Below are 27,977 nucleotides of genomic sequence, written 5' to 3'. Positions count from 1 at the left end.
CGAACAGAGATCTTGTTTTAATGCCATTTATCTGTGGATTGTTGGAACGTTGTAGTTGAAGACATCGTCAGATACTGGACCCTGGTGCCGTTCCATATCAACTCTGTTATCATTGACTTCCCTGAAAGGATGCACGTTGATTATGAAGTCAGATAGCTGATCAAGATACACGACCGGTAAAACGAAGTGCGGAAAACAATGTTATTTGTTTACATCGAAATGATTTGAACAGAAGAAACGCCATGGTTTGATTTGCAGTTTTTTAATTGTCTAGACTCAATGTTAATCATGTAAATATATACTGATGAGAAGATAGGGTTTGATTGTGCCTATAAATGTACTGCAGACTTTTTAAAAGGTTTTGATTGGTATAATACACTCTACTGGGTAAAGTTGCACATTCGACAGGCACTTATTTACTTGAGGGGGGGCACAGGTGGGCACGTGTCACTATCCCTCTCCACATCTGACCCCAATGCAATATGGGTGACTTACGTTTTATAAGTAAATGGAACAGTACATTTCCTGCAAATATGTGTGACCCTTGTCTGATCAGTATTTCTTATCCAACGCCAAGGCCGTATGGCACCAATTAAGATAATTATCGGTAATAGAACGCAATCACGTAGGGGTATTGCATGTACTACAAATGTGTGTGTGTGTATTTCTTAGTTCATTTACAGGTCCACCAGCCTCTTTGTAAAGTGCATCTATAGGGTGGAACTGCCCTGGTCACCTTTCAGGGGAATAATTTGATTTTGAGCCAAAGTGGGACAAATTTACCTGACTAGCCGGGTATTCGCCAAAGATATTGTGGCTACAATACATGACCACTGTTGATTCAGCGGGCCAGGTGTGGTTTCTACTGGAAATCAAGGATTTCAGTGTTAAGCAGATATTCACCGTAGCTTTTTAATTCACAACAAAAATGTGTATTTTTACCCACTTGTTGCAATAAATATTGTTTTCCAATACTGTGTAATTATACTTTCAAACAATGCGATGAAAGTGGACACTCTAAAAAATCAATTTCATTAAAGAAGTCATTTTTTGTCAATAGGTGTACAAGTTCAGCTATTTGAAACTTTAATATTTCTCATTTATAATCTCGGGAAATGATCAACTTATCAATTTATACAGTTTCAGGAAACTATGTCATGACAACTTATTTTTATCATAATATTTTATCAACAAGAGATGTGTTTGTCAAAAAAACAATGTCCCCTACTGTGCCGCTTTGAAACAACATATCTATTTAACTTTTGGCAGGTATACAAATTATCTCCCTTTAAAGCTTGTTACTTCCCTTGGCTTGTTATATTTACCTTTGACCTTGAAAGATGACCTTGACCTTTCACCACTCAAAATGTGCAACTTATGAGATACACATGCATGCCAAATATCAAATTGCTATCTTCAATATTGCAAAAGTTATGGCCAATATTAAAGTTTTCGGACTGACGCACAGACTGACCGACTGACAGACAGACGAACTGACCTAGGCCCGTATCCATCAACCCATTCTTTGACTTAAGAATAAAGAATAGATTTACACCCAAAAAAATTACCTCAGACTTTGCACATATGGTGGTGGTGGTGGTGGTGGTGGTGGTGGTGTACGGATACCATTTTACTGTGTTGAGTGACCTTGACCTTTGACCTAGTGACCTGAAAATCAATAGGGGTCACCTGCATGTCATGACCAATGTCTCTATGAAGTTTCGTGATCCCAGGCCTAAGCATTTTTGAGTTATCATCCGGAAACCATTTTACACTTAGGTCACTGTGACATTGACCTTTGACCTTGTGACCTGAAAATCAATAGGGGTCATGTGCCGGTCATTACCAATGTCCCTATGAAGTTTCATGATCCCAGGCGTAAGGGTTCTTGAGTTATCATCCGGAAACCATTAACCTATTTCCAGTCACTGTGACCTTGACCTTTGACTTAGTGACCTCAAAATCAATAGGGGTCATCTGCCAGTCATGACCAATGTCCCTATGAAGTTTCATGATCCCAGGTGTAAGTGTTCTTGAGTTATCATGCGGAAACCATTTTCCTATTTCCAGTTAACCATTTTACTGCTCTAAGTCACTGTGACCTTGACCTTTGACCTAGTGACCTGAAAATCAAAAGGGGTCATCTGCCGGTCATTACAAATATCCCTATGAAGTTTCATGATCCCAGGCATAAGAGTTCTTGTGTTATCATCCGGAAACCATTTTCCTATTTCCAGTCACTGTGACCTTGACCTTTGACCTAGTGACCTCAATCTCAATATGGGTCATCTGCCAGTCATTATCAATGTCCCTATGAAGTTTCATGATCCCAGGCTTTAGCGTTCTTGAGTTATCATCCAGAAATCATTTTCCTATTTCCAGTAAACCATTTTACTGCTTCAGGTCACTGTGACCTTGACCTTTGACCTAGTGACCTGAAAATCAATAAGGGTAATCTGCCGGTCATGACCAATGTCCCTATTAAGTTTCGTGATCCCAGGCGCAAGCGTTCTTGAGTTATCATCTGGAAACCATTTTCCTATTTCCAGTCACTGTGACCCTGACCTGTGACCTTGACCTTAGACCTAGTGACCTCAAAATCAATACTGGTCATCTGCCAGTCATGATCAATGTACCTATGAAGTTTCATGATCCTAGGCCTATGCGTTCTTGAGTTATCATCCGGAAACCATCTGGTGGACAGACCAACAGTCTGACGGACCGACATCTGCAAAGCAATATACCCCCCTTTTCTTCGAAAGGGGGCATAATAAGGAGTATTTTATATGATAACGGGTCAGTGTCCACGGAATATTGAGAGTAATTTACCATACATTTCAGTTTGTTAAGGTACGATAACATCTATTTTAATTATGTGTTGATAAACCGTAATACAGTATTATGCATTATGGGTAAATCTCATTATTTAGCAGTCAACATCAATCCGGTAAAAGTAATATTTATTCTCAATAATACACATGTATGCTAGTTAAGGCTATTACTGCAAACAGATTACCTAGCTTGAATAGATAAACTTTATTGACTAATGTTAGAAACTTAAGATAAACAAGAGGGCCATCAGGCCCTAAGGCGCTCACCTGAAAGCCAAAGGAACTAGACTATTCTGAAAAAATGCAAGCTGATTCATGAAGATAATTTTGGACCAAAAAAGTGAATTTCAACATGTTTTTTTTATATTTGACCTTGTGACCTAGTTTTTGAGCTCATATGACCCAGTTTCAATCTCTGCCAAAATTTCATTGGGACAAATGTTCTCACCAAGTTTCATGAAGATTGGCCAATAAATGTGGCTAATATAGTGTCAACAAGTTTTCACTTAAGCCATATAAGGAAAACTGCCCCCCCCCCTGGCGGCCATGTTTTAAAAAAAACCATAACCATTTTCAAACTCACCCGAGCTATTGTTAGAACAAATGTTCTGATCAAGTTTCATAAAGAATGGATAATAAATGTGACTCCTAGAGTGTTAACAAGGTTCAAACAGAAATCTCAAACCTAAATTCAAGCACTTTTCAAGGACTTTTCAAGGCCAAATTTTCATTTTCAAGGCCGAGAACCGTTCCTTATTTTCCTTAAAAAAATGCATTTTCAAGCAAGTTTAACACAGTAAATATCATTTATTTGCTCCAACAAATTAAACTTATTCCACAATAACTCATACATGTTATTTCTAGTTATTGCATACATGTACATGTTTTCCATCCTTAACTCAATGAGTCTCACATACAGTTTGTCAACCAGTTCTGGATTATCAGCAGTTCCGATTAATTTGTATTTAATTTCCATAATGCCCCAATAAAAACAAAATGATAAGTGTCTAAGGTATACATTAGGTAAAGGAATAAATTAACAAAGTTTTAACAAGAAATCTTTTGTAAAAGCTTACAGGGTGGAAAAATGTAGCAAAAAGTTAACCGGAATTGATTGAATGAGTTATGTTTTGAAATGTGCATATTTTCAAATAAACTTTTTTCTGATTGAAAACAAATGCTATGAAAATGGTTTGAAATACTAATTCTGTAAGTTGAATGATTTTTAATAATTTTCCAAAGGGTGAACTTTAATTGGCTATTTTGGACAAAAAACTGCATATGCCATCTGGCCTAACCTGTTATCATACAAATAAAATGTTACCCTTTATTTTTACATCTTCTCACATTGACACTAAATCCCCAAAAGAAATTATTGTGGTCAAAAGAATAAACGTTTTTGCTGGGTGATTCTAAACTGGTTGAATGACTGTATGTATTTACTTTTTAAAGTTATTACAAGCAAACACATTGCTTCTCAATTTCATGTTTTCTTTTTGGGTTTCCGCTTTCTCGTGGCTTTTCAAAGCGCTCTCCTCCATCCCCCAACACCAATAGTCTTCATACAGACCCGACAATGTGCTTTTCGAATGTCCTTTGTCACAAGGCAGCGATGAGCGAAAAAGGGATGGCAAAGAGCCAAAGACTGATGGCCCTGAAATTGGAATCTTACGTATACATATACAGGATTTGTTAATTGAAGAAATATTTTAATATAATTAACACTTAACATTTGAGTATTGTTTGCTTTGCATGTAAAATAGTGATGGTACAATTGTTAGCTTCTTGGCTACTAACCCTAAGGTCACACGTTCTTACGACATTAGGCCCAGAAATATTAATGTTTGTCAATAATTGTTCAGCCAGTCCAATCTAGTCCACGGCTATTTTGTACGTTTAGCAAGTCCAATCTAGTCCACGGCTATTTTGTACGTTTAACTATTTAGATTTGTATACCTTTTTTTATGTGTAAACAATTTATTATAAAAAAAACGGGGCACATATAAATCAACTCAAATTAACGTTGTTGCCCCATTTTGTCAATTTAAAGTCTATACATAAATTCATTCTATATACCAGGAAGATATATCATCCGTGACTTACGCGAATGCTTTTGATGCCTAAAGCATACACCGAACTGTTTAAGAATCTATTACTTGATTATATAGATTATAACACTCAATTACGTGACAGACTTGCCGCTGATAACATGAATGGGTAATCGACTAGGAGAACGTTCCGTGTCTGGTACAGAAACTTGCCGTCAATGAACACAGCGTCCTTGGTCGAAAAGGCTGCGGAATCTGCGTCCCTAAGACAGCGATCTGAACACAGATATAGGATGAGTGACAGATAAATATTAAGACATAAGTAAATTTACCATGTATTTTGGAATTTCTTTGGTATAGGGTCTACAATATACATGTCTGTTAAAGAATATTGTTGACACTGCTCTGCATTTACAAATTTCTGAAATTGTTTTTGTTCACTTTTTAAAACCAATATTATATGGTTTTATTAAAATCACTGCACCATGCAGGTTTTTTATGCCTGATTGTATAGCCGAATAACGGCTATGTTCTCAATGGCAAAAGGTATACTTTTTTCCCAAAATTTGGAAAAAAAAATCCCAATTTACATTTTTTTATTTTTTTTAAAGAAGTGTCTGATGATTATTTTATCACAATTTTATTTCAATTTCATATAAAAAAGTACATAATAATGATTTATATGATTTTGATCTTTTAATTTTAATTATACAGAGTTATATCAATGTATATGGTTGTACTAAAGTGCTACCAAAAAATGCTACTGAATTTATTTTCCCAATTTCTTGAAAACGCCGATAAAATTCTCAATTTCAAAGCCATGGGCTATCTTCCCAAAAAGGGGAAAAAACCCTGTCATGTACACTTAGCCGAAAGATGGTGATGTGTTAATCATCATATACCTTCCCAATGACAAAGTAGGACCACATTCCGCTCTTTTGTCTTATTTTTATAGATAAATAGTCTTATCACATAAGTTACCCAGCTAGTTTCACATTCTACCTATATCAATTAAAGTACTGAAGACCACACATGTGTGAGTTGCACAGCGTTACACGGTAATTACCTACCCTAGCTTGCCTGTGGTTAAGGACTATCCGCCTAAGAGTCCTCTAATATTCCCTTCCCACTGATTCTCTCCAGCTTGGTTCTCCATGCGGGGAGAGCTGCGTGTTGAGGAGCCGTCACTGTTGGGGTGGTTACTCACGTCGATAACGCTGTCTTGCTGGTCTCCCTTGTAAAACTTCGCCTTCTGAAAGACAGCACGAGTCAGATATTGCAGAGGAAAGGTTGGAGAAAGTGTTAAAAAAAGAGCTTGGTATGGTTCAAGTGTTAGGCCAACAACGGACTATGTAAAACTGGAGCTCCGAAACAAAGTGTTATCGTCCAAGTTCCAAAGTTTGCGCAGGGCCTAGTTTGCTAGAAATATAGTCAGTTCATAGGATTGACATATGTGACAGACATCATCGCAAACTGTGTGAATGGTAGACGAATTTTGAATTGTTCCCCAATACTTCCTAATGCCATACAGCAACTCAAGACACAAAGCTTCTTCAGCAATTCACCAATTAGGCATCTCTCACCCTTTTTTTCACAAATTGAAATGTTATGAACACACTCTACCGCCTAGTTAGCTATGGGCATATAACGATTGATTGTGTTGATCAATGGGCATAACAAATGTTTGCAAATAAACACTTCATGGTGAAGACATATTTTAATGTTTCAACTAAATTGCATGAATTGTTTATTTAGTTTGATCGATAATCTTTTGCTGACAACCAACTAATAGAGTGATTCCAATACACTCCTTCCTGCTGGATATAAATACAAATGTAGAATGAATATTTTTTTTGTTTCACTGAATTCCTATATTAAAGTGTTGATAAATCCCATCACCTGGACCTGCATGCCATTTGTGGTCGCAGACTGGACTGGCTGTGACATGGAGGCCATTGTAGGCATGCTGTCACCAGCCAACACTGGATTGAAGCTGCCGATAACTCCTGAGTGCATAATGATTAAAAAGTTATTTAGTTTGATTCACAAAAATGAGTCTTAAAGTATAGGGCCTACAATATACATTACAATATACATGTCTGTTTAAGAATATTGTAGACAAATGGATGGCATTTACAAATTTGTTCAGAAATTAACTTGTTTTTGTTAACCATTATTAGATGGTTTTAATAAAACCACTGCTTCCTGTAAACTCAGCCGAAAGATGGTGATGTGTTGATCATCATGTACCTTCTCAATGACGAAATAGGACCACATTGCACTCTATTGTCTTATTTTTATACATTAAGAGTCTAATCTCATAAGTTACCCTGTTAGTTTCACATTAATTTCAACAAGAGTTCCGCGGTCGGAGATGACCGCATTGAAGCCGGATTTTTGATTTAAATGACAGGAAAGTACCTTTCGTGTTTTTGTCAATGCAATACTTAAATTACTGAAATATTGTTCAAAGGTCAAAATGAAATGTAAGTACTTTTCAAGGCATGAGCAAACCTTGTGTTATGTTTTGAATGCATGCATATACATGAACAACAATAACATTTAAGGTCACAAATATGAACTTGAATTGACAATTAGGAAAGTTTGATCTCAATTTTTTTTTTTTTTCAAAGTTATAACATGGAATAAGAACTTTAACATTTTTACCTACCAAAGTTATAAGAACTTTAACATTTTTACATTCAAGGTCACAGTGACCTTGACCTTAGAATGAATGACCTTGAAATGACCAGTGGTCATCTAAGTGTGCTTGCAAACCTTCATGTCAAGTTTGAAGACTCTATGTCCAAGCATACCAAAGTTATAACAATTTTAACATTTTAGGTCACAGTGACCTTGACCTTCAAATGAATGACATTGAAATGACCAGTGGTCATCTTCTAGTACTTGCCAATCTTTATTTCAAGTTTGAAGACTCTAGGTACAAGCATACCAAAGTTATAACATGAAATAAGAACTTTAACATTTTTACATTCAAGGTCACAGTGACCTTGACCTTCAAATGAATGACCTTGAAATGTCCAGTGGTTACTTACTAGTTCTGGCCAACCTTCATGTCAAGTTTCAAGACTCTAGGTCCAAGCATACCAAAGTTATAACAACTTTAACATTTTTACATTCAAGGTCACAGTGACCTTGACCTTCAAATGAATGACCTTGAAATGTCCAGTGGTTACCTACTAGTTCTGGCCAACCTTCATGTCAAGTTTCAAGACTCTAGGTCCAAGCATACCAAAGTTATAACAACTTTAACATTTTTTATATTGAAGGTCACAGTGACCTTGACCTTCAAATGAATGACCTTGAAATGACCAGTGGTCATCTGTTAATCCTGGCCAACCTTCATGTCAAGTTTGAAGACTCTAGGTCCAAGCATACCAAAGTTATACCATGAAATAAGAACTTTAACATTTTCGAGCACGCCGCCACCCCGCCCGCCCCCCCGCCCGCCCGACAACATCAATCTATAAGCCGAGATTTTTTCGAAAAAAATCCGGCTAATAAAAGTACTGCAGACCATACATGTGTGAGTTGAACAGTGTGACATTGTAATTGCCTACCTTAGCCTTCCTCTATGGTTTGGGACTATCTGGACACTGCAATTGCCTACCTTAGCCTGCCTCTATGGTTTGGGACTATCTGGACATTGTTATTGCCTACCTTAGCCTTCCTTGTGGTTTGAGACTATCTAGACACTGTAATTGCCTACCTTAGCCTGCCTCTGTGGTTTGGGACTATATGGACACTGTAATTGCCTTCTTAGCCTGCCTCTGTGATTTGGGACTATATGGACACTGTAATTGCCTACCTTAGCCTGCCTCTGTGATTTGGGACTATATGGACACTGTAATTGCCTACCTTAGCCTTCCTCTATGGTTTGGGACTATCTAGACACTGTAATTGCCTACCTTAGCCTGCCTCTGTGGTTTGGGACTATATGGACACTGTAATTGCCTTCTTAGCCTGCCTCTGTGATTTGGGACTATATGGACACTGTAATTGCCTACCTTAGCCTGCCTCTGTGATTTGGGACTATATGGACACTGTAATTGCCTACCTTAGCCTGCCTCTGTGGTTTGGGACTATTTGGACACTGTAATTGCCTACCTTAGCCTGCCTCTGTGGTTTGGGACTATATGGACACTGTAATTGCCTTCTTAGCCTGCCTCTGTGATTTGGGACTATATGGACACTGTAATTGCCTACCTTAGCCTGCCTCTGTGATTTGGGACTATATGGACACTGTAATTGCCTACCTTAGCCGACCTCTGTGGTTTGGGAATATTTGGACACTGTAATTGCCTACCTTAGCCTGCCTCTGCGATTTGGGACTATATGGACACTGTAATTGCCTACCTTAGCCTGCCTCTGTGATTTGGGACTATATGGACACTGTAATTGCCTTCCTTAGCCTGCCTCTGTGATTTGGGACTATATGCACACTGTAATTGCCTACCTTAGGCTACCTCTGTGATTTGGGACTATATGGACACTGTAATTGCCTACCTTAGCCTGCCTCTGTGATTTGGGACTATATGGACACTGTAATTGCCTACCTTAGCCTGCCTCTGTGGTTTGGGACTATATGGACACTGTTATTGCCTACCTTAGCCTGCCTCTGTGATTTGGGACTATATGGACACTGTAATTGCCTACCTTAGCCTGCCTCTGTGATTTGGGACTATATGGACACTGTAATTGCCTACCCGAGTCTGCCTCTGTGATTTGGGACTATATGGACACTGTAATTGCCTACCTGAGTCTGCCTCTGTGATTTGGGACTATATGGACACTGTAATTGCCTACCCGAGTCTGCCTCTGTGATTTGGGACTATATGGACACTGTAATTGTCACCCGCTAACACAGGATGGAAGGTGCCGATTACTCCTGAGTGAAAAATTAATAATGTTATGATGTACTTTGTTCAACAATATGGAGAACGCAAACAGAAAGCAACATGCTGATGAAAGGAATAGCTGCCGGAAAGAACACATTTTCTAAAAACAGATGCATAAATCATCAAGAGTTCATACATTTGTCCTTATTTATTTATATGATAGTTTTAGGCCCATACAATGCAATACATGTTATACATAGATTGTGAACTTGTCAATATGTTTCTATGTCTTAAATGTATCTGAAGATTTAGACTTGCACAAATTGCGAAAACTAACCCAAAATGAAAACAAGGGCTGTTTGTAAAACATGCATGCCCCCCATATGGGCTCTCCGTTGTAGTGAGAGCCATTGTGTGAATATGTTTTTTCTCACTGTGACCTTGACCTTTGATCTAGTGACCTAAAAATTAATAGGGTCATCTGCCAGTCATGATCAATGTACTTATGAAGTTTCATGATCCTAGCCATAAGCATTCTTGAGTTATCATCCGGACACCATTTTACTATTTCGGGTCACTGTGACCTTTGACCTAGTGACGTGAAAATCAATAGGGGTCATCTGCGAGTCATGATCATTCTACCTATCAAGTTTCATGATCCTAGGAATAAGCGTTCTTCAGTTATCATCCGGAAACCATTTTACTACTTCGGGTCATCGTGACCTTGACCTTTGACCTAGTGACCTGAAAATCAATAGGGGTCATCTGCGAGTCATGATCAATCTACCTATCAAGTTTCATGATCCTAGGCCTAAGCGTTCTTCAGTTATCATCCGGAAACCATTTTACTACTTCGGGTCATCGTGACCTTGACCTTTGACCTAGTGACCTGAAAATCAATAGGGGTCATCTGCGAGTCATGATCAATCTACCTATCAAGTTTCATGATCCTAGGAATAAGCGTTCTTGAGTTATCATCCGGAAACCATTTTACTATTTCGGGTCACTGTGACCTTGACCTTTGACCTAGTGACCTCAAAATCAATAGGGGTCATCTGCGAGTCATGATCAATCTACCTATCAAATGATCCTAGGCCTAAGTGTTCTTGAGTTATCATCCAGAAACCATTTTACTATTTCGGATCACTGTGACCTTGACCTTTGACCTAGTGACCTGAAAATCAATAGGGGTCATCTCTGAGTCATGATCAATCTACCTATCAAGTTTCATGATCCTAGGCCTAAGCGTTCTTGAGTTATCATGCGGAAACCATTTACTATTTCGGGTCACCGTGACCTTGACCTTTGACCTCAAAATCAATAGGGGTCATCTGCGAGTCATGATCAATGTACCTATGAAGTTTCATGATCCTAGGCCCAAGCGTTCTTGAGTTATCGTCTGACAACCACCTGGTGGACGGACCGACCGACCGACAGACCGACATGAGCAAAGCAATATAACCCCTCTTCTTCGAAGGGGGGCATAAAAAGGGACAACATAATGTTACAAAACTGTTATTGACATTTTCTGCACACGAACCAATTGCACATCTCCATATCAGGGCCCTGTTTCCCATCACCACTAACAACAGCCAGGATGTTATTGGACATGGTGTTGCCCCATCAAAATGAAGGGGCCAGAACTCTGTCGGTCTGCTTCCTGTTGGTAGTGCCCTCATGGCTTACCTCCCTTGTCGCTTCCCAACTCTTTCCTCTGTTTGGAAAATCTTGGGGGTAATTTGGTGAGCTTGAAGTAGCGTGTTTTGTCCGCTGCAGTGTGAGCGCCTTTGAGTTAAGCCACAAACTGAAATCCAAAACCTTGGCCGCATAAATATTACATATGAATTGTAATTTTCAAATGGTACTCACCTAAGTGCCTACACATACCTATGTGTCTATGGGTACTCACCTATGTGTCTACAGATACCTATGTGTCTATGGGTACTTACCTAAGTGCCTACAGATACCTATGTGTCTATGGGTACTCACCTAAGTGCCTACAGATACCTATGTGTCTATGGGTACTCACCTATGTGCCTACAGATACCTATGTGTCTATGGGTACTCACCTATGTGCCTACAGATACCTATGTGTCTATGGGTACTCACCTATGTGTCTACAGATACCTATGTGTCTATGGGTACTCACCTATGTGCCTACAGATACCTATGTGTCTATGGGTACTCACCTATGTGTCTACAGATACCTTTGTGTCTATGGGTAATCACCTATGTGCCTACAGATACCTATGTGTCTATGGGTACTCACCTATGTGCCTACAGATACCTATGTGTCTATGGGTACTCACCTATGTGCCTACAGATACCTTTGTGTCTATGGGTACTCACCTATGTGCCTACAGATACCCATGTTGTATTTGAACCATGCTCTGGGAAGCGCCTGCTTAATGCATGTGCATTAAGTGTTGTCCCAGATCAGCCTTTGCATTTGCCTTGGCTAATCAGGGACGACACTTTCCACCTAGACAGGAGTTTCATTTAGAATACACTTCCTTTAAAATGAAAACATCCTTTGAAGCTCTGACTATGCATTAAGCCCTGTTTTCCCACAGCATGGCTCATATTCTGCTTTACGGACTACATTAAGATTGGTATATGTTTTATACATATTTGTGTTTTCCTGAATTTCAGCTAGAAGAGTGAATATGTGGTGTGCATTAAGGCTTTGTAGTCATAGATTAATGCGAACTGTTCCTAATATTTTACAAGGTACAGTTACCCGCTACTGTACAGTGTTAACAGTGTGGCAAACCTTGGTTTTGTCAGACGAGATCAATGAACTGCTGCTCTTGAAGCGCACTCAGCCCTTGCTCAATCAGGTAGTGATTATTGGGAAAATGATATAGTTTATGGTGATTGGGTATAAGATAGACATTTTTTAAACAGAGCTTGCAAGCATTGTGCATAGAACAAACGCATCATTTTTATGTAATCCAGGCAACATTTACAAATAATACCAGTAAACTTTGACAACCATATGCAATACCTGAAATGAGATGCTTGTATAATCGAACAGAGATCTTGTTTTAATGCCATTTACCTGTGGATTGTTGGAACGTTGTAGTTGAAGACATCGTCAGATACTGGACCCTGGTGCCGTTCCATATCAACTCTGTTATCATTGACTTCCCTGAAAGGATGCACGTTGATTATGAAGTCAGATAGCTGATCAAGATACACGACCGGTAAAACGAAGTGCGGAAAACAATGTTATTTGTTTACATCGAAATGATTTGAACAGAAGAAACGCCATGGTTTGATTTGCAGTTTTTTAATTGTCTAGACTCAATGTTAATCATGTAAATATATACTGATGAGAAGATAGGGTTTGATTGTGCCTATAAATGTACTGCAGACTTTTTAAAAGGTTTTGATTGGTATAATACACTCTACTGGGTAAAGTTGCACATTCGACAGGCACTTATTTACTTGAGGGGGGGCACAGGTGGGCACGTGTCACTATCCCTCTCCACATCTGACCCCAATGCAATATGGGTGACTTACGTTTTATAAGTAAATGGAACAGTACATTTCCTGCAAATATGTGTGACCCTTGTCTGATCAGTATTTCTTATCCAACGCAAAGGCCGTATGGCACCAATTAAGATAATTATCGGTAATAGAACGCAATCACGTAGGGGTATTGCATGTACTACAAATGTGTGTGTGTGTATTTCTTAGTTCATTTACAGATCCACCAGCCTCTTTGTAAAGTGCATCTATAGGGTGGAACTGCCCTGGTCACCTTTCAGGGGAATAATTTGATTTTGAGCCAAAGTGGGACAAATTTACCTGACTAGCCGGGTATTCGCCAAAGATTTTGTGGCTACAATACATGACCACTGTTGATTCAGCGGGCCAGGTGTGGTTTCTACTGGAAATCAAGGATTTCAGTGTTAAGCAGATATTCACCGTAGCTATTTAATTCACAACAAAAATGTGTATTTTTACCCAATTGTTGCAATAAATATTGTTTTCCAATACTGTGTAATTATACTTTCAAACAATGCGATGAAAGTGGACACTCTAAAAAATCAATTTCATTAAAGAAGTCATTTTTTGTCAATAGGTGTACAAGTTCAGCTATTTAAACTTTAATATTTCTCATTTATAATCTCCAGAAATGATCAACTTATCAATTTAAACAGTTTCAGGAAACTATGTCATGACAACTATTTTTAATCGTAATATTTTATCAACAAGAGATGTGTTTGTCAGAAACACAATGCCCCCTACTGCGCCGCTTTGAAACAACATATCTATTTATCATTTGGCAGGTATAGAACTCATCTCCCTTTAAAGCTTGTTACTTCCCTTGGTTGTTTTTTTTACCTTTGACCTTGAAGGATGACCATAACCTTTCACCACTCAAAATGTGCAACTTATGAGATACACATGCATGAGAAATATCTTCAATATTGCAAAAGTTATGGCCAATATTAAACTTTTCGGACTGATGCACAGACTGACCGACAGACAGACAGATGAAGTGACCGAGGCCCGTATCAATCAACCCATTCTTTGACTTAAGAATAAAGAATAGATTTACAACCAAAAAAATTACCTCAGACTTTGCACATATACTAGCTAAAAATGGTGCTTATTGTATTGATATATTATATATTATTGCTTTTAACTGCCATGCTATACCTGACTTACTAGTAGTTTAACCGCATTACCGTTTTCAAAGTATTCTACATTTTTACACTTAAGTCTAAGAATCGGTTGGGGAATACGGGTCCTGGGCCAAACCCTACCAAGGTCCGGACAACCACAGACGAGTATGTGATGCATGATTTCAATGTTGTCGATGATTGGTTCAAAGGCGATCGTGTGATACACCGTGCCAACCGGAAGTTTGATGTTCATGCACATGTATGCGGTCTCCTGTGCCGGAACAGCCGTTGGCGAAAATATGAACTCGAACTTCTTGGTGTCGGTAAGCCAAACACTAAAGAACAATTAGTCTCATCACAGAAGGCACCTCCCTTTAAGTAAACAAGAGAAAAACCTCCATGATTTGAATGGATTATCTGTTTGCATTCATTTTACTATTTAATTCGAATAGTTTAAATTTTTGTATATACAATGAAGACTGGGTTAATAATGGCAAGTTGGGAAAAAGAATATAGAATGGAGATATGTTTGTTACGAGTCACTACCTTTGCAGCTGTTGGGAAACAGAATATAGAACAGAGATATGCTTGTTACGAGTCAATACCTTTGCAGTGGTTGGGAAACAGAATATAGAATGGAGATATGTTTGTTACAAGTCAATACCTTTGCAGCCGTTGGGAAACAGAATATAGAACAGAGATATGCTTGTTACGAGTCAATACCTTTGCAGCCGTTGGGAAACAGAATATAGAACGGAGATATGTTTGTTACGAGTCAATACCTTTGCAGCGGTTGGGAAACAGAATATAGAACAGAGATATGTTTGTTACAAGTCAATACCTTTGCAGCGGTTGGGAAACAGAATATAGAACAGAGATATGCTTGTTACGAGTCAATACCTTTGCAGTGGTTGGGAAACAGAATATAGAACAGAGATATGCTTGTTACAAGTCAATACCTTTGCAGCGGTTGGGAAACAGAATATAGAACAGAGATATGCTTGTTACGAGTCAATACCTTTGCAGCGGTTGGGAAACAGAATATAGAACAGAGATATGTTTGTTACGAGTCAATACCTTTGCAGTGGTTGGGAAACAGAATATAGAACAGAGATATGCTTGTTACGAGTCAATACCTTTGCAGCGGTTGACAGAAAATAGAACAGACATATGCTTGTTACGAGTCAATACCTTTGCAGCGGTTGACAGAAAATAGAACAGAGATATGCTTGTTACGAGTCAATACCTTTGCAGCGGTTGACAGAATATAGAACAGAGATATGCTTGTTACGAGTCAATACCTTTGCAGCGGTTGACAGAAAATAGAACAGAGATATGCTTGTTACGAGTCAATACCTTTGCAGCGGTTGACAGAATATAGAACAGAGATATGCTTGTTACGAGTCAATACCTTTGCAGCGGTTGACAGAAAATAGAACAGACATATGCTTGTTACGATTCAATACCTTTGCAGCGGTTGGGAAACAGAATATAGAACGGAGATATGCTTGTTACGAGTCAATACCTTTGCAGCGGTTGACAGAAAATAGAACAGACATATGCTTGTTACGATTCAATACCTTTGCAGCGGTTGGGAAACAGAATATAGAACAGAGATATGTTTTTTACGAGTCAATACCTTTGCAGCGGTTGGGAAACAGAATATAGAACAGAGATATGTTTGTTACGAGTCAATACCTTTGCAGCGGTTTGGAGAGAGTGGAAAAGTTTATTTCTCAGACCTAATTACTTGATATTAAGGCGGATTTACTATCATATGGGGTCCCGACTTTTGCGTTGATTGAACCATAGTTTGTATTGAGCTTATTATAAGACGGGAAAAAGATATCCACATACAAAACTTTAACAAACAAGAACTGTCACCATAGGATGACATATGCCACCCTTTTCCACATTTTTGTTAACCTAAACGCAAAGTATTTTTCCACATTTTTTGAAACCTAAACGCAAAGTGTGACGGAATTTCAGACGGACAGACAGACGGACAGTGCGATCACTATTTGCCCACCTACGGGGACATAAAAATAAGTTAAAGGCGTATGCATGTTTTTTAACATGCAGACATACGATAATGTAATCAGGAATCTGTAATAGGTAAGTATCTCGGGAAAACCAAATTCCCAAGTACTGAAACTAGTCATGAAATAATACCGTTTATTGGGATAAACTGGAGATACAAAGAACCTGCGAGATCATCGGGCAAACAATGGTATCACATGCAATTCTGTTAGACAAACTTATTCTATGTGCAATCTCATAATCATTTGTCATTCTATTGATGACTATGCAGATAAAGAGAAAGACTTTGATTCGTTTCAGCTTGACTGCCAAAAGAGAGTGTGAGCAGTTTTGTTTCATAATTATATTGTTCGTATTTTAAGATTAAAATACAAACCATTTCTCTGTATATCAGGGCACACAAATTCTCCTATATTTTGGCAATTCACAAAAGCATTCTTTCCAGCGCATTTGCTGCTAACAATCGGTTCACATACTCCTACACAAGGTTAAATAAAAAATAAAGTATTAACATGTGAATGTTGTCATCATTATAAATGTCTTACAAAAGGTAGAGTATTAATGCCATTTTATTAGAAGTATTACATAATTATGTTCAATTGCATATGTAATGTGAAAATAAGTGATACCCAGTGATTTTGTTACCTGGGATCCCGCGTCCTAGGTTTACTAAAAAACTCTGAGGATGCAAAGTTTCGAAATATGCGAGTCCCAAAAATGCATTGAAATTTCTAAACAAGGGCTGTTTGTAAAACATGCATGCCCCCATATGGGCTGTCAGTTGTAGTGGCAGCCATTGTGTGAATACATTTTTGTCACTGTGAACGTTGTCACGGTGGTGGTGGAGGTGGTGGCGGTGGTGGCGGCGGCGATGGTGGTGGTGTACAGAAACCATTTTACTGTGTTGAGTCACCGTGATCTTGACCTTTGACCTAGTGACCTGAAAATCAATAGGGGTCACCTGCCGGTCATGACCAATGTCCCTTTGAAGTTTCATGATCCCAGGCCAGAGCGTTCTTGAGTTATCATCCGGAAACGATTTTACACTTAGGTCACTGTGACCTTGACCTTTGACCTTGTGACCTGAAAATCAATAGGGGTCATGTGCCGGTCATTACCAATGTCCCTATGAAGTTTCATGATCCCAGGCGTAAGCGTTCTTGAGTTATCATCCGGAAACCATTTACCTATTTCCAGTCACTGTGACCTCAAAATCAATAGGGGTCATCTCCCAGTTATGACCAATGTCCCTATGAAGTTTCATGATCCCAGGTGTAAAGTTTTTTTATGTTATTATGCAGAAACCATTTTCCTATTTCCAGTTAACCATTTTACTGCTCTAAGTCACTGTGACCTTGACCTTTGACCTTGTGACCTGAAAATCAAAAGGGGTCATCTGCCGGTCATTACCAATGTCCCTATGAAGTTGATCCCAGGCATAAGCGTTCTTGAGTTATCATCCGGAAACCATTTTCCTATTTCCAGTCACTGTGATCTTGACCTGTGACCTTTGACCTAGTGACTTCAAAATCAATAGGGGTCATCTGCCGGTAATGACCAATGTCCCTATAAAGTTTCATGATCCCAGGCGTAAGCGTTCCTGAGTTATCATCCGGAAACCATTTTCCTATTTCCAGTCACCGTGACCTTGACCTGTGACCTAGTGACCTCAAAATCTATAGGGGTCATCTGCCAGTCATGATCAATGTACCTATGAAGTTTCATGATCCTAGGCCTATGCGTTCTTGAGTTATCATGCGGAAACCATCTGGTGGACGGACCAACAGACTGATGGACCTACATGTGCAAAGCAATATACCCCCTCTTCTTCGAAAGGGGGCATAATAAGGAGTATTTTATATGATAACGGGTCTGTGTTCACGGAAAATTGAGAGAAATTTACCATACATTATAGTTTGTTAAAGTGCGATAACATCTATTTTACTTATGTGTTGATAAACCGTAATACAGTATTATGCATTAAGGGTAAAATCTCATTATTTAGCAGTCAACATCAATCCGGTAATAGTTATATTTATTCTCAATAATACACATGTATGATAGTTAAGGCTATTACTGCAAACAGATTACCTAGCTTGAATAGATAAACTTTATTGACTAATCATAGAAACTCAAGATAAACAAGAGGGCGATCAGACCCTAAGGCGCTCACCTGAAAGCCAAAAGAACTACCGTAGACTATTCTGAAAAAATGCAAGCTGATTCATGAAGATTATTTTGGACCCAAAAAAGTGACTTTTAACATGTTTATTTGACCTTGTGACCTAGTTTTTGAGCTCATATGACCCAGTTTCAATCTCTGCCAAGTTTCATGAAGATTGGCCAATAAATGTGGCTAATATAGTGTCAACAAGTTTTCACTTATTAAGCCATATAAGGACAACTGCCCCCCCCCCCTGGCGGCCATGTTTTTCAACGAACCACAACTATTTTCAAACTCACCCGAGCTATTGTTAGAATGAATGTTCTGATCAAGTTTCATAAAGAATGGATAATAAATGTGACCTCTAGAGTGTTAACAAAGTTTTACTACATAGCCATATAAGGACAAGAGGGCCATGATGGCCCTGAATCGCTCACCTGACTCATTAAGATCAGATGAAAACTATGACCTCTATTGTCTACAAAATGTTTTTCTATGATTTGACCTAGTGACCTAGTTCCTGACTCTAGATGACCCAAATACAATCCCAATCCAGATTTCATCAAGATAAACATTCTGACCACAGTTCATAAATATTGGATGAAAACAGTGACCTCTATTGTCAACACAAGGTTTTTCTATTTATTTGACCTAGAATTTTACCCCAGATGACCCAAATACAATCCCACCCAGATTTCATCAAGAATTCTGACCAAATTTCATAAAGGTTGGATGAAAAGTGTGATCTCTAACGTCTACACAAGGTTTTTCTATTATTTGACCTAGTGACCTAGTTTTTGACCCCAGATGACCCAAATAAAATCCCATCCCAGATTTCAGCAAGATAAACATTCTGACCGAATTTCATAAAGATTGGATGAAAACTGTGACCTCTATAGTCTACAGAAGGTTGTTCTATTATTTGACCTAGTGACCTTGTTTTTGACCCCAGATGACCCAAATACAATCCCAAACCGGATTTCATCAAGATAAACATTTTGACCAAATTTCATCAAGATTGGATGCAAACTGTGACCTCTACTGTCTACACAAACAAATTGTTGACGGACAGACGCACGGACACACGCAGGCAAGCACAACGGACGCCGGACATCACACGATCACATAAGCTCACCGTGTAAAACATGCATGCCCCCCTATATGGGCTATAAGTTGTAGTAGCAGCCATTGTGTGAATACGTTTTTTGTCACTGTGAATGGTGGTGGTGGTGATGGTTGTGAATGGTGGTGGTGGTGGTGTAGTAGTAGTAGTAGTAGTAGAAGTAGTAGTAGTAGTAGTAGTAGTAGTAGTAGTAGTAATAGTAGTTGTAGTAGTAGTAGTAGTAGTAGTAGTAGTCGTAGTAGTAGTAGTAGTAGTAGTAGTAGAAGTAGTAGTAGTAGTAGTAGTAGTAGAAGTAGTAGTTGTAGTAGTAGTGGTAGTAGTAGTAGAAGTAGTAGTAGTAGTAGTAGTAGTAGTAGTAGTAGTAGTAGTAGTAGTAGTGGTAGGTAGTAGTAGTAGTTAGTAGTAGTAGTAGTAGTGATAAAAGTAGTAGTAGTAGTGGCAGTAGTAGTAGAAGTAGTAATAGTAGACATGGTGGTGGTGGTGGTGGTGGTGGTGGTGGTGGTAGTAGTGGTACTAGTAGTTGTAGTAGTAGTAGTAGTAGTAGTAGTAGTAGTAGTAGTTGTAGTAGTAGTAGTAGTAGAAGTAGTAGTAGTAGTAGTAGTAGTAGTAGTAGTAGTAGTAGTAGTAGTAGTAGTAGTAGTAGTAGTAGTAGTAGTAGTAGTAGCAGTAGCAGAAGCAGTAGCAGCATTACAAGACCAATACTTAAGAATGATCAAATGGGAAAAGGTAACCTAGCACTGGCAGTAAATATGGGGCTCATTTACAGGTCAGATTTGGAATCTCTGCTGTAAATGAGATTTTGAATGAATTAAAGGGAGGCAAATCTGTAATAAAAAGAACATGCATAAACCGTAGTTGTTTCCCTTGTTTGAACCATGCTAAATCCTTACAAGTTTGGAAAGAATTGGATGAAAAATTTGGACTTTATTGCATAAACACCATTTTCTCAATTCAAGGGGAGGTAATTCTGTACTTCATGGACCAATAATGCTCATTTTTTGTAGGGTTCGTGTCCTCATTGATATAAAGACACTGTGCAAATTTGGAAAGGATCGGACAAAAAATGTGGAAGATTTTTGAAAGTTTTCACAAAATAGGCAAAAACGAATTAACATGCAAAGTTCAACGAGCTCCTGCGGCCATGTTTTTTGACGAATCAAATTTCTTTGAACAACTTTTTCAGGGGAGCCCTCAAAGGTCATCCCTGTGAAATTTTTTGAAAATCTGATGAGAGGTTTCTGACAAGAAGATTTTTTAAGGTTTTTACCATATATGGTCATGGCGGCCATCTTGGTTATGTGATCAAATTTTATTTAACAATTCTTTTGTCCCATGACCTAGGGATGCTCCACATGAAATTTAGTTGAAATTGGCTCAATGGTTTAGTAGAAGAAGATGTTTACAAATTGTTTACAGACAGACGGACGGACGGACGCCGGACGCTGAGTGATCACAATAGCTCACCCCGAGCTATCGCTCAGGTGAGCTAAAAATTGCCACGCTCCCTTGCGTCCATGTTTTTTAATGCATCTCAACCATTTTTGAACTCAGCCTAGATATTATTAGTTCAAATATTCGTACCAAGTTTCATGAGCATTGGACCACAAATGTGACTTCTAGAGTGTTAACAAGGTTTTACCATACAGTAAAGCCATATAAGGAAAACTGCCCTGCCCCATGGTGACCATGTTTTTCATTCAACTGGAACAATTTTCGAACGTGTCCAAGATATTATTGGGACACATGTTTTGACAAAGTTTCATGAAGATTGGACTAAAAATGGGACTTCTACAGTGTTAACAAGGTTTTACTATAGCCATATAAGGAAAACTGCCACGCCCCCTGGTGGCCATGTTTTTCAACCAACCAGAACCATTTTCGAACTCGTCCAAGATATTATTGGGACACATGTTCTGACAAAGTTTCATGAAGATTGGACTAAAAATGTGACTTCTAGAGTGTTAACAAGGTTTTCCTATAGCCATATAAGGAAAACTGCCAAGCCCCCTGGCGGCCATGTTTTTCAACCAAATAGAACCATTTTCGAACTCGTCCAAGATATCATTGGGACACATGTTCTGAGTAAGTTTCATGAAGATTGGACAATAAATGTGGCCTCTAGAGTGTTAACAAGGTAAATGTTGACGCAAAACAACGCACGACGGACAAAAGGCGATCACAATAGCTCACCATGAGCACGTTCTCAGGTGAGCTAAAAACCAATAGACATTTATGATGAAGTGAAGCAGAGTAAAATCATTTTAATGGAAAAGACTGAAAGAGTTTATAACAATGTTTTTTGCATCCCATTAAGCTAACAAACATTTGCGTAATTGTTTATAACGTCACTATACAATGACAGATGACACATTCAATAGCCATGGATTCACTAAAACAAAGGTCAAAATCAATGGTTTATACCGTACCGGGATGAGTGATCGCAGTTGTAACCCGAGGGGTCGCCCCCTTCCTCTTCTCCGTCCGAGTCCTTCTGGCCAAATGTGGCGTCCGACACCTAACAGGACACGGAAAACAAAATACATGTATGTCCTCAAAAACAATATTTTGCATTTTTTGGGTTTTTTTAATACGATTTTAAAACGGACATTTAAATATGTTATAATAATATTAATATTATAAAATATTTAATTTGTACAAAGTGTTATATTATCTAATTAACTTCATATATATATATATATATATTTATATACCCAAACATGTGCACATAATATGCGTATATATATACATGAAGTTAATCAGATAATATAATTGTAATACGGCAAAAAATATAAACAAGTTGTACAAATCAAGTATTTTATAATATTAAATTATCTGGTTAAGAAAATATATATATATGAAGTTAATACATTAATACATATAAACATATACATATATACAGTGATATTTTTACAAATTTTCGCAACCTAGTCCTGGGACTCGATAATTTGCAAATCTATGAGTCCCCGAATTGAAAGAACGAGTCCAAATATTAAACTATATATATATATATATTTATATATATATATATATATATATATATATATATATATATATATATATATATATATATATATATATATATTACTTTTTTTTAAAGTTTCAATTCATTTTTGGGACTCACATAATTCGAAACTTTGCATCCCCAGAGGATTTTGTGAGTCCACGACACAGGACTCACAGGTAAAAAAAATAACTGTATATACATATATATTTATATATATACATTTTATACAGTAAACAAGAAACAAAACTGTCACAAAATCAGGTTTCAATAAAAAAAAAGTCTGATAAAGGGCAGGCAGACAGCTGCAACTCAAAATGTGCATTGCTACTGATTGTTAATCACAATTACCCCCCCCCCTGTTTCAAAATCAATCTTTTTTTTGACCCCGTGACCTAGTTTCTGACTCGGCCTGAATATGTACTTGACCTAGATATTGTCTAGATACAACTTCTGACAAAGTTTCGTAAAGAACAGATGAAAACTATTTGAATTAGAGATCGGACAACATGTTCAATGTTTAAAACGCACTAAGTGACCCCGTGACCTAATTTTTAACCCGGCATAACCAATATTCGTACTTGACCTAGATATTGTCTAGATACAACTTCTGACCAAGTTTCCTAAAGATCGGATGAAAACTATTTGAATAAGAGAGCGGACAACATGCTCAATGTTTAAAACGAACTAAGTGACCCCTTGACATAGTTTTTAACCCAGCATGACCCATATTCGAACTTGACCTAGATATTGTCTAGATACAACTTTGAACCAAGTTTCGTTAAGATCGGATGAAAACTATTTGAATTAGAGAGAGGACAACATGCTCAATGTTTAAAACGCACTTAGTGACCCCGTGACCTAGTTTTTAACCCGGCATGACCCATATTCGAACTTGACTTAGATATTGTCTAGACACAACTTCTATTGTCTAGACACAACTTTTGACCAAGTTTGGTAAAGATCAGATTAAAACTATTTGAATTAGAGAGTGGACAAGCTTGTTCCGCCCGCTCGAATTCTCTAATCTAATAACCAGTAAAAAAAAATCTTCTGAAAACCTGGTTAATAATAGTCAATGTCACGTTATGTCAATTATATATATACTGACATAATTTATGTATATTGTACCCGTTTTAATAAAATAGAAAAGAAGAAAATAAATAAATGAATAATCGTCACATAAATGAAGACATGCCAATCTAACTGAACGATACACGTAGTCGCTCAGGTTATTATATAACTTTAATCTTAACTTGACGAACTATATAATTCAGGTAGATTTTTCACAAAGCAAATATACGACACTTGTCACAAGATTGACTATCCGCATACACTTACGTGTATTGACAGCCCCTGCTGACTCCAAACAGCCGATTTACAAGAAAGACAAACTAACCAAGTAGTGACCATAAAATACTGCGCAGTTGAATGTTCTGCGTTTAAAGCATAGGTTAATTAACACTTTAAAGTAGTTCAATGTTAACATCAAATACCAGACAATTTATTTTTCTGTGTTATGTTGTCTGGGACATTAGACAAATACAGGATTAATTACATGTACATGATATACGGTCAAGTCATGTTAAGCTCAACGCCGACACAACGTTTACATGTATATGTATTAATTTTGTATTTGAACAAAACAACCAGCTCTAACCATTCAGTAACATACCATGTGCTCAAGTGTTTTCAATTCAGAATGGCATTTTCCGGTATTTTAAATTATTCTTGCTTCTTTTGTAAACAAATTAAAGTGTAAAATACAAACTCAAAGCAAACATTATTTAAAATTACCCGATTCACTTTGAAATCAGTCGTTTAATGCACCAGATTTAAGTTGTTAATCACAAATAATAGCAGTCTTGGAAATTAGCACAGGCCCGATCGCCCGTTGCGAGCAAAATTACAGCCGGGCACATAAAAAAATCACATTTGTGGCCCTTCTGGCATGTAAATTATTGAAGCAAATTAACAGTTTATAAAATAAATCATAAATTATTCTTGATATTTGCAAATCTATTTTTCAATTTTGCGAACAAACACCTTGCCGGAAGTTGTAAAACAATGAAATTCGATTGGTTTAACAACACGCACCTGCTTGCACACGTCATCTTTATTGATTTTACTGATGCAGTTTGGTCACATTCTGTTCTTATGGACGGTTTCTCTAGACATTTATCGAGAAGATGCTTTTGAATTGATTATTTCAATCAAGTAATATTATATGCTTCCGTTTTCGTCAATGTAAACAAATGTCATTGTCGCCATAGAGGCTATGCAGTATCCTAGGTATGTTGATGGGGCTAAGCCCGATAAAGAACTTCCAAAGTAGAAAATTGACAATGATTTAAAGAAAAAGGAAGCCAAGAAATGGTACGAGGACACCAGAGAACGCTCTTTTCAAGAGCACTGGTGTAACGATCAACCGTCTTAATTCTAGTGACTGATTAGATGTCATCGTATTCACTACTATTGAAACAAATGTTCTGCTTTACTATGTGTGCTTGTAAGTGTTAAAATGTTGTGATTTGTTTTATTTTTGGTTAAAAAAGTTTGGGCATGTAAAAAATATGTTGGGCATGTAAAAAGTTTTAAGTAACTGGCCAACTGGTATGTAAATTTTCAAAGCTAATTTCGAAGACTGTAATAGATTTCATAAAACGAAAGTAATGTTTACAATTTCAGCAAAAAATGTCAAGGTTAATTTGTAAGTATCCAAATGAAAAACTCATGTGTCATGTGACAAAGCGACAATGGGGTAAAATTGTGATTTTCAGGCTGATGAGTTATTTTCATCTATTGTAAGATGCATTTAAAATATTTGAACCTTAAAATATGCCCTGATGCAGTAATTTATATTTATTCACCAATATATGTAGAAATGTATCCAAGAAAATGAACTTTCTTTGATATATAACGTGACAAAAATATGTTACGACTCTGGTTCATTTTTGATATTGGGTTTACTTCAGCGTGCAGGTCTGTCAATACCATATTAATTGTTCGCTGAAGTTTCTTTAACTTTCTATAATGAGTTGAATTTCTTCCTCGTTATTGAGACTTTTGGCGACACATTAAATAGAAACTGCAAGTACACAAAGAATACAATTTGTAGATACTTAATTCAGATATACTTGACAAATTAAGCGTTAAGGGTATGTCTCTTTAAATTTACCTTACACCATGTACACGACATTTAAATAAACATGACAATGCTTATAATACAATGTTTCTATGAATTGTACAGGATATCTTAAAAAGAAACATATACTGCTACCTCTAAACATGAACCTATAATGTAAAATTTGCTAAAAATATATCACATTTGCTGTTCAACAGCGATAACAATATTTCACTTAAAGATCCTCGATTCACAGACTCTTCGTCACAAGTTTCTCATGGTATATATTAGTCTCTTGGTAAATATTGTACACATGTATTTATATAAATTTAGTTGTGGATGTCGGATCGGGGTTTATCGCTGACAGGCTGCTTTGTCATAAATCTGCCTGAGGCTTTGATATACTTGGACAGTTCAGATGTAATAGTCTCTCTCCAGCCTGGTATGTATGGGTGATCGTCTGTGTTGAGTAGTGTCTTGATATCAAGGGCAGTGACTCCACATAGTTTGTGTAGTGCTTTCAAGAGTTCGCCCCGGTGTGTTTCGTGGACGAAGCATTCCAGGAGGTAATGCTCTGTACTCTCTAAGGCTCCACACTCGCATAGAGGTGAGACATTGATGCCAACCCTGTTGCGATGTGCATTAAGGATTGAATACCCCGTCTGCCCTGCAGACCTGCGTGGCCGGGTGTCCATAGGACATGCACTGATGTGGTCACAGATAGTGTCCTAAGTGCCTTCTTGATTTCTTCAATCACGCTCTTATGGCCGTTGTTTTTCCAGCCCATGGTTAAGATGCCTACCACTGTCTGGCTGTCACTGAAGATTTGGATTGCGTAACCAGGTGTTGGGTGGGGATGTTGTAGAATTTCCTCCAGAACCATTAGTACCGCGACCAGCTCAGCTAACAGGATTGTACCATGTTTTGTGACCGCTCTTTTCAGCCTGATTGTGTCACCTCCTGGGGGATACAGGACTGCTCCTGCACCGGTCGGGCCTGGGTTAGTCAAGCAGGATCCATCCGTGAAGGCAAAGGTGCAGTTTTGTGGGGCTTCCATCATGATATCCATGATGGTCTCTTTTCCAAGGCTCTCCTGTTCGTGGGTTCTGTTCTTCGAAGAACCTAAACGGCTTCAGTACTCTGGTTTAGTTTTAAAGCGTTTCGGACAGATGCTAATTCGGATAGAAATTAGAAATACAGATAACAGGGTTTTTTTTTAGAAAAAGGGGAAGACGCTGGACGCTGGGTAAAAGGGGAAAATCGAGCGCGAAAGAGACATATTTGGGGAAAAAATAAAAACTGTTCATTTCAATGTCTATAACTCACCCACAGACTTCAGGGTTTTTTTTAAGAAAAAGAGGCATGTCTCTGACCTTTTTGTTCTTAAACACATGAACAAGTATGATATTTAAGTCAAAGTCCTAAAAAAAGTTGCAGGTGTAGATCTAGTAATGGGAAATGTTTTCAACTGTGGCCGGGGAACGATGTCAATATTATGATTTCAATTTCATGATGAATGGTTTGACGATCTAGATCTGCTACAGTATTGGAAGGGAAAGGTGCGGCAGCTGCCGATTGTCCACTTTCACTTTCACAATAATCCGACAGTATTAATCGATGTTGATTACATGTACCTCCGAATCCTGTTGGGTTTCAACGGTTTTTGATGATTCATTCTTAAAAAATGCGTCAACGCAATTAATATTTTCCGAGTCCGAACGTTTTATTTTGTTCGTGTATGAACGCCAATTGTGAGACTTTTTTTCTTTTTTAACGTTTATATCTTGGCTTTCACATAACCCGGATGAAAATTCGACTGGTTTCCGGTAATTAATTGACAAAACACCGTTTCTAGCGCAAGACCGGAATCCAGTAAAATAGTCACATGATTAATACGATTAGTTGCCCGGTTTCCATGACGTAATTTAAGAGCTATATATAGAATCACTGGGATTCCCAGATTTGAGCGTTCGTCGGGAGAGAGAGAGCGAGATCGTTGTACATGGTACAAATTGGATAAGTGTCGACTTCCCAAAAGAAAAAGAACATTTCTTTGAGAGTAAAATATTATATTTTGGTGAAAAAATATATTTTTGGAGGGGAAAAGGTATTTTTAGGGGACAAATTCTGGTAGGGGAAGACGCCGAAAA

General features: G+C 37.9%; 3 protein-coding genes across 15 annotated transcripts in view; 2 read left to right on the top strand and 1 right to left on the bottom strand.

Moving 5' to 3' along the window:
• LOC127844959 (uncharacterized) overlaps window positions 1–13,740 on the top strand; it is a 51,139-nt gene extending 37,399 nt beyond the window's left edge. For 2 of the 5 annotated variants that reach the window (XM_052375550.1, XM_052375547.1), the window contains one exon: window positions 12,824–13,740. In XM_052375550.1, the coding sequence (XP_052231510.1) occupies window positions 12,824–12,924 (101 nt within the window). In that variant the 3' untranslated portion in view covers window positions 12,925–13,740. Of the gene's footprint in view, window positions 1–55; window positions 890–12,474; window positions 12,579–12,823 lie in introns of those variants that run through there. The other 3 variants (XM_052375551.1, XM_052375549.1, XM_052375546.1) reach the window with 2 other exon arrangements.
• LOC127844952 (target of rapamycin complex 2 subunit MAPKAP1-like) overlaps window positions 1–27,977 on the bottom strand; it is a 567,740-nt gene that overhangs the window by 128,445 nt on the left and 411,318 nt on the right. For 3 of the 7 annotated variants that reach the window (XM_052375523.1, XM_052375525.1, XM_052375526.1), the window contains one exon: window positions 5,950–6,131. The gene's annotated coding sequence lies outside the window, so the exon portion shown is untranslated. Of the gene's footprint in view, window positions 1–5,949; window positions 6,132–6,778; window positions 6,886–9,606; window positions 9,657–9,706; window positions 9,789–11,278; window positions 11,543–12,799; window positions 12,890–13,551; window positions 13,634–14,516; window positions 14,748–22,128; window positions 22,218–27,977 lie in introns of those variants that run through there. The other 4 variants (XM_052375520.1, XM_052375519.1, XM_052375522.1 and 1 more) reach the window with 4 other exon arrangements.
• The window catches only part of LOC127844950 (ankyrin repeat domain-containing protein 50-like), a 492,344-nt gene that overhangs the window by 172,061 nt on the left and 292,306 nt on the right, over window positions 1–27,977 (top strand). The window lies entirely within an intron of this gene.

The sequence above is a fragment of the Dreissena polymorpha genome, chromosome 9 (genome assembly GCF_020536995.1).
Source record: "Dreissena polymorpha isolate Duluth1 chromosome 9, UMN_Dpol_1.0, whole genome shotgun sequence".
NCBI lineage: Eukaryota > Metazoa > Mollusca > Bivalvia > Myida > Dreissenidae > Dreissena > Dreissena polymorpha.
This window is presented reverse-complemented; position numbering and strand designations above follow the sequence as displayed.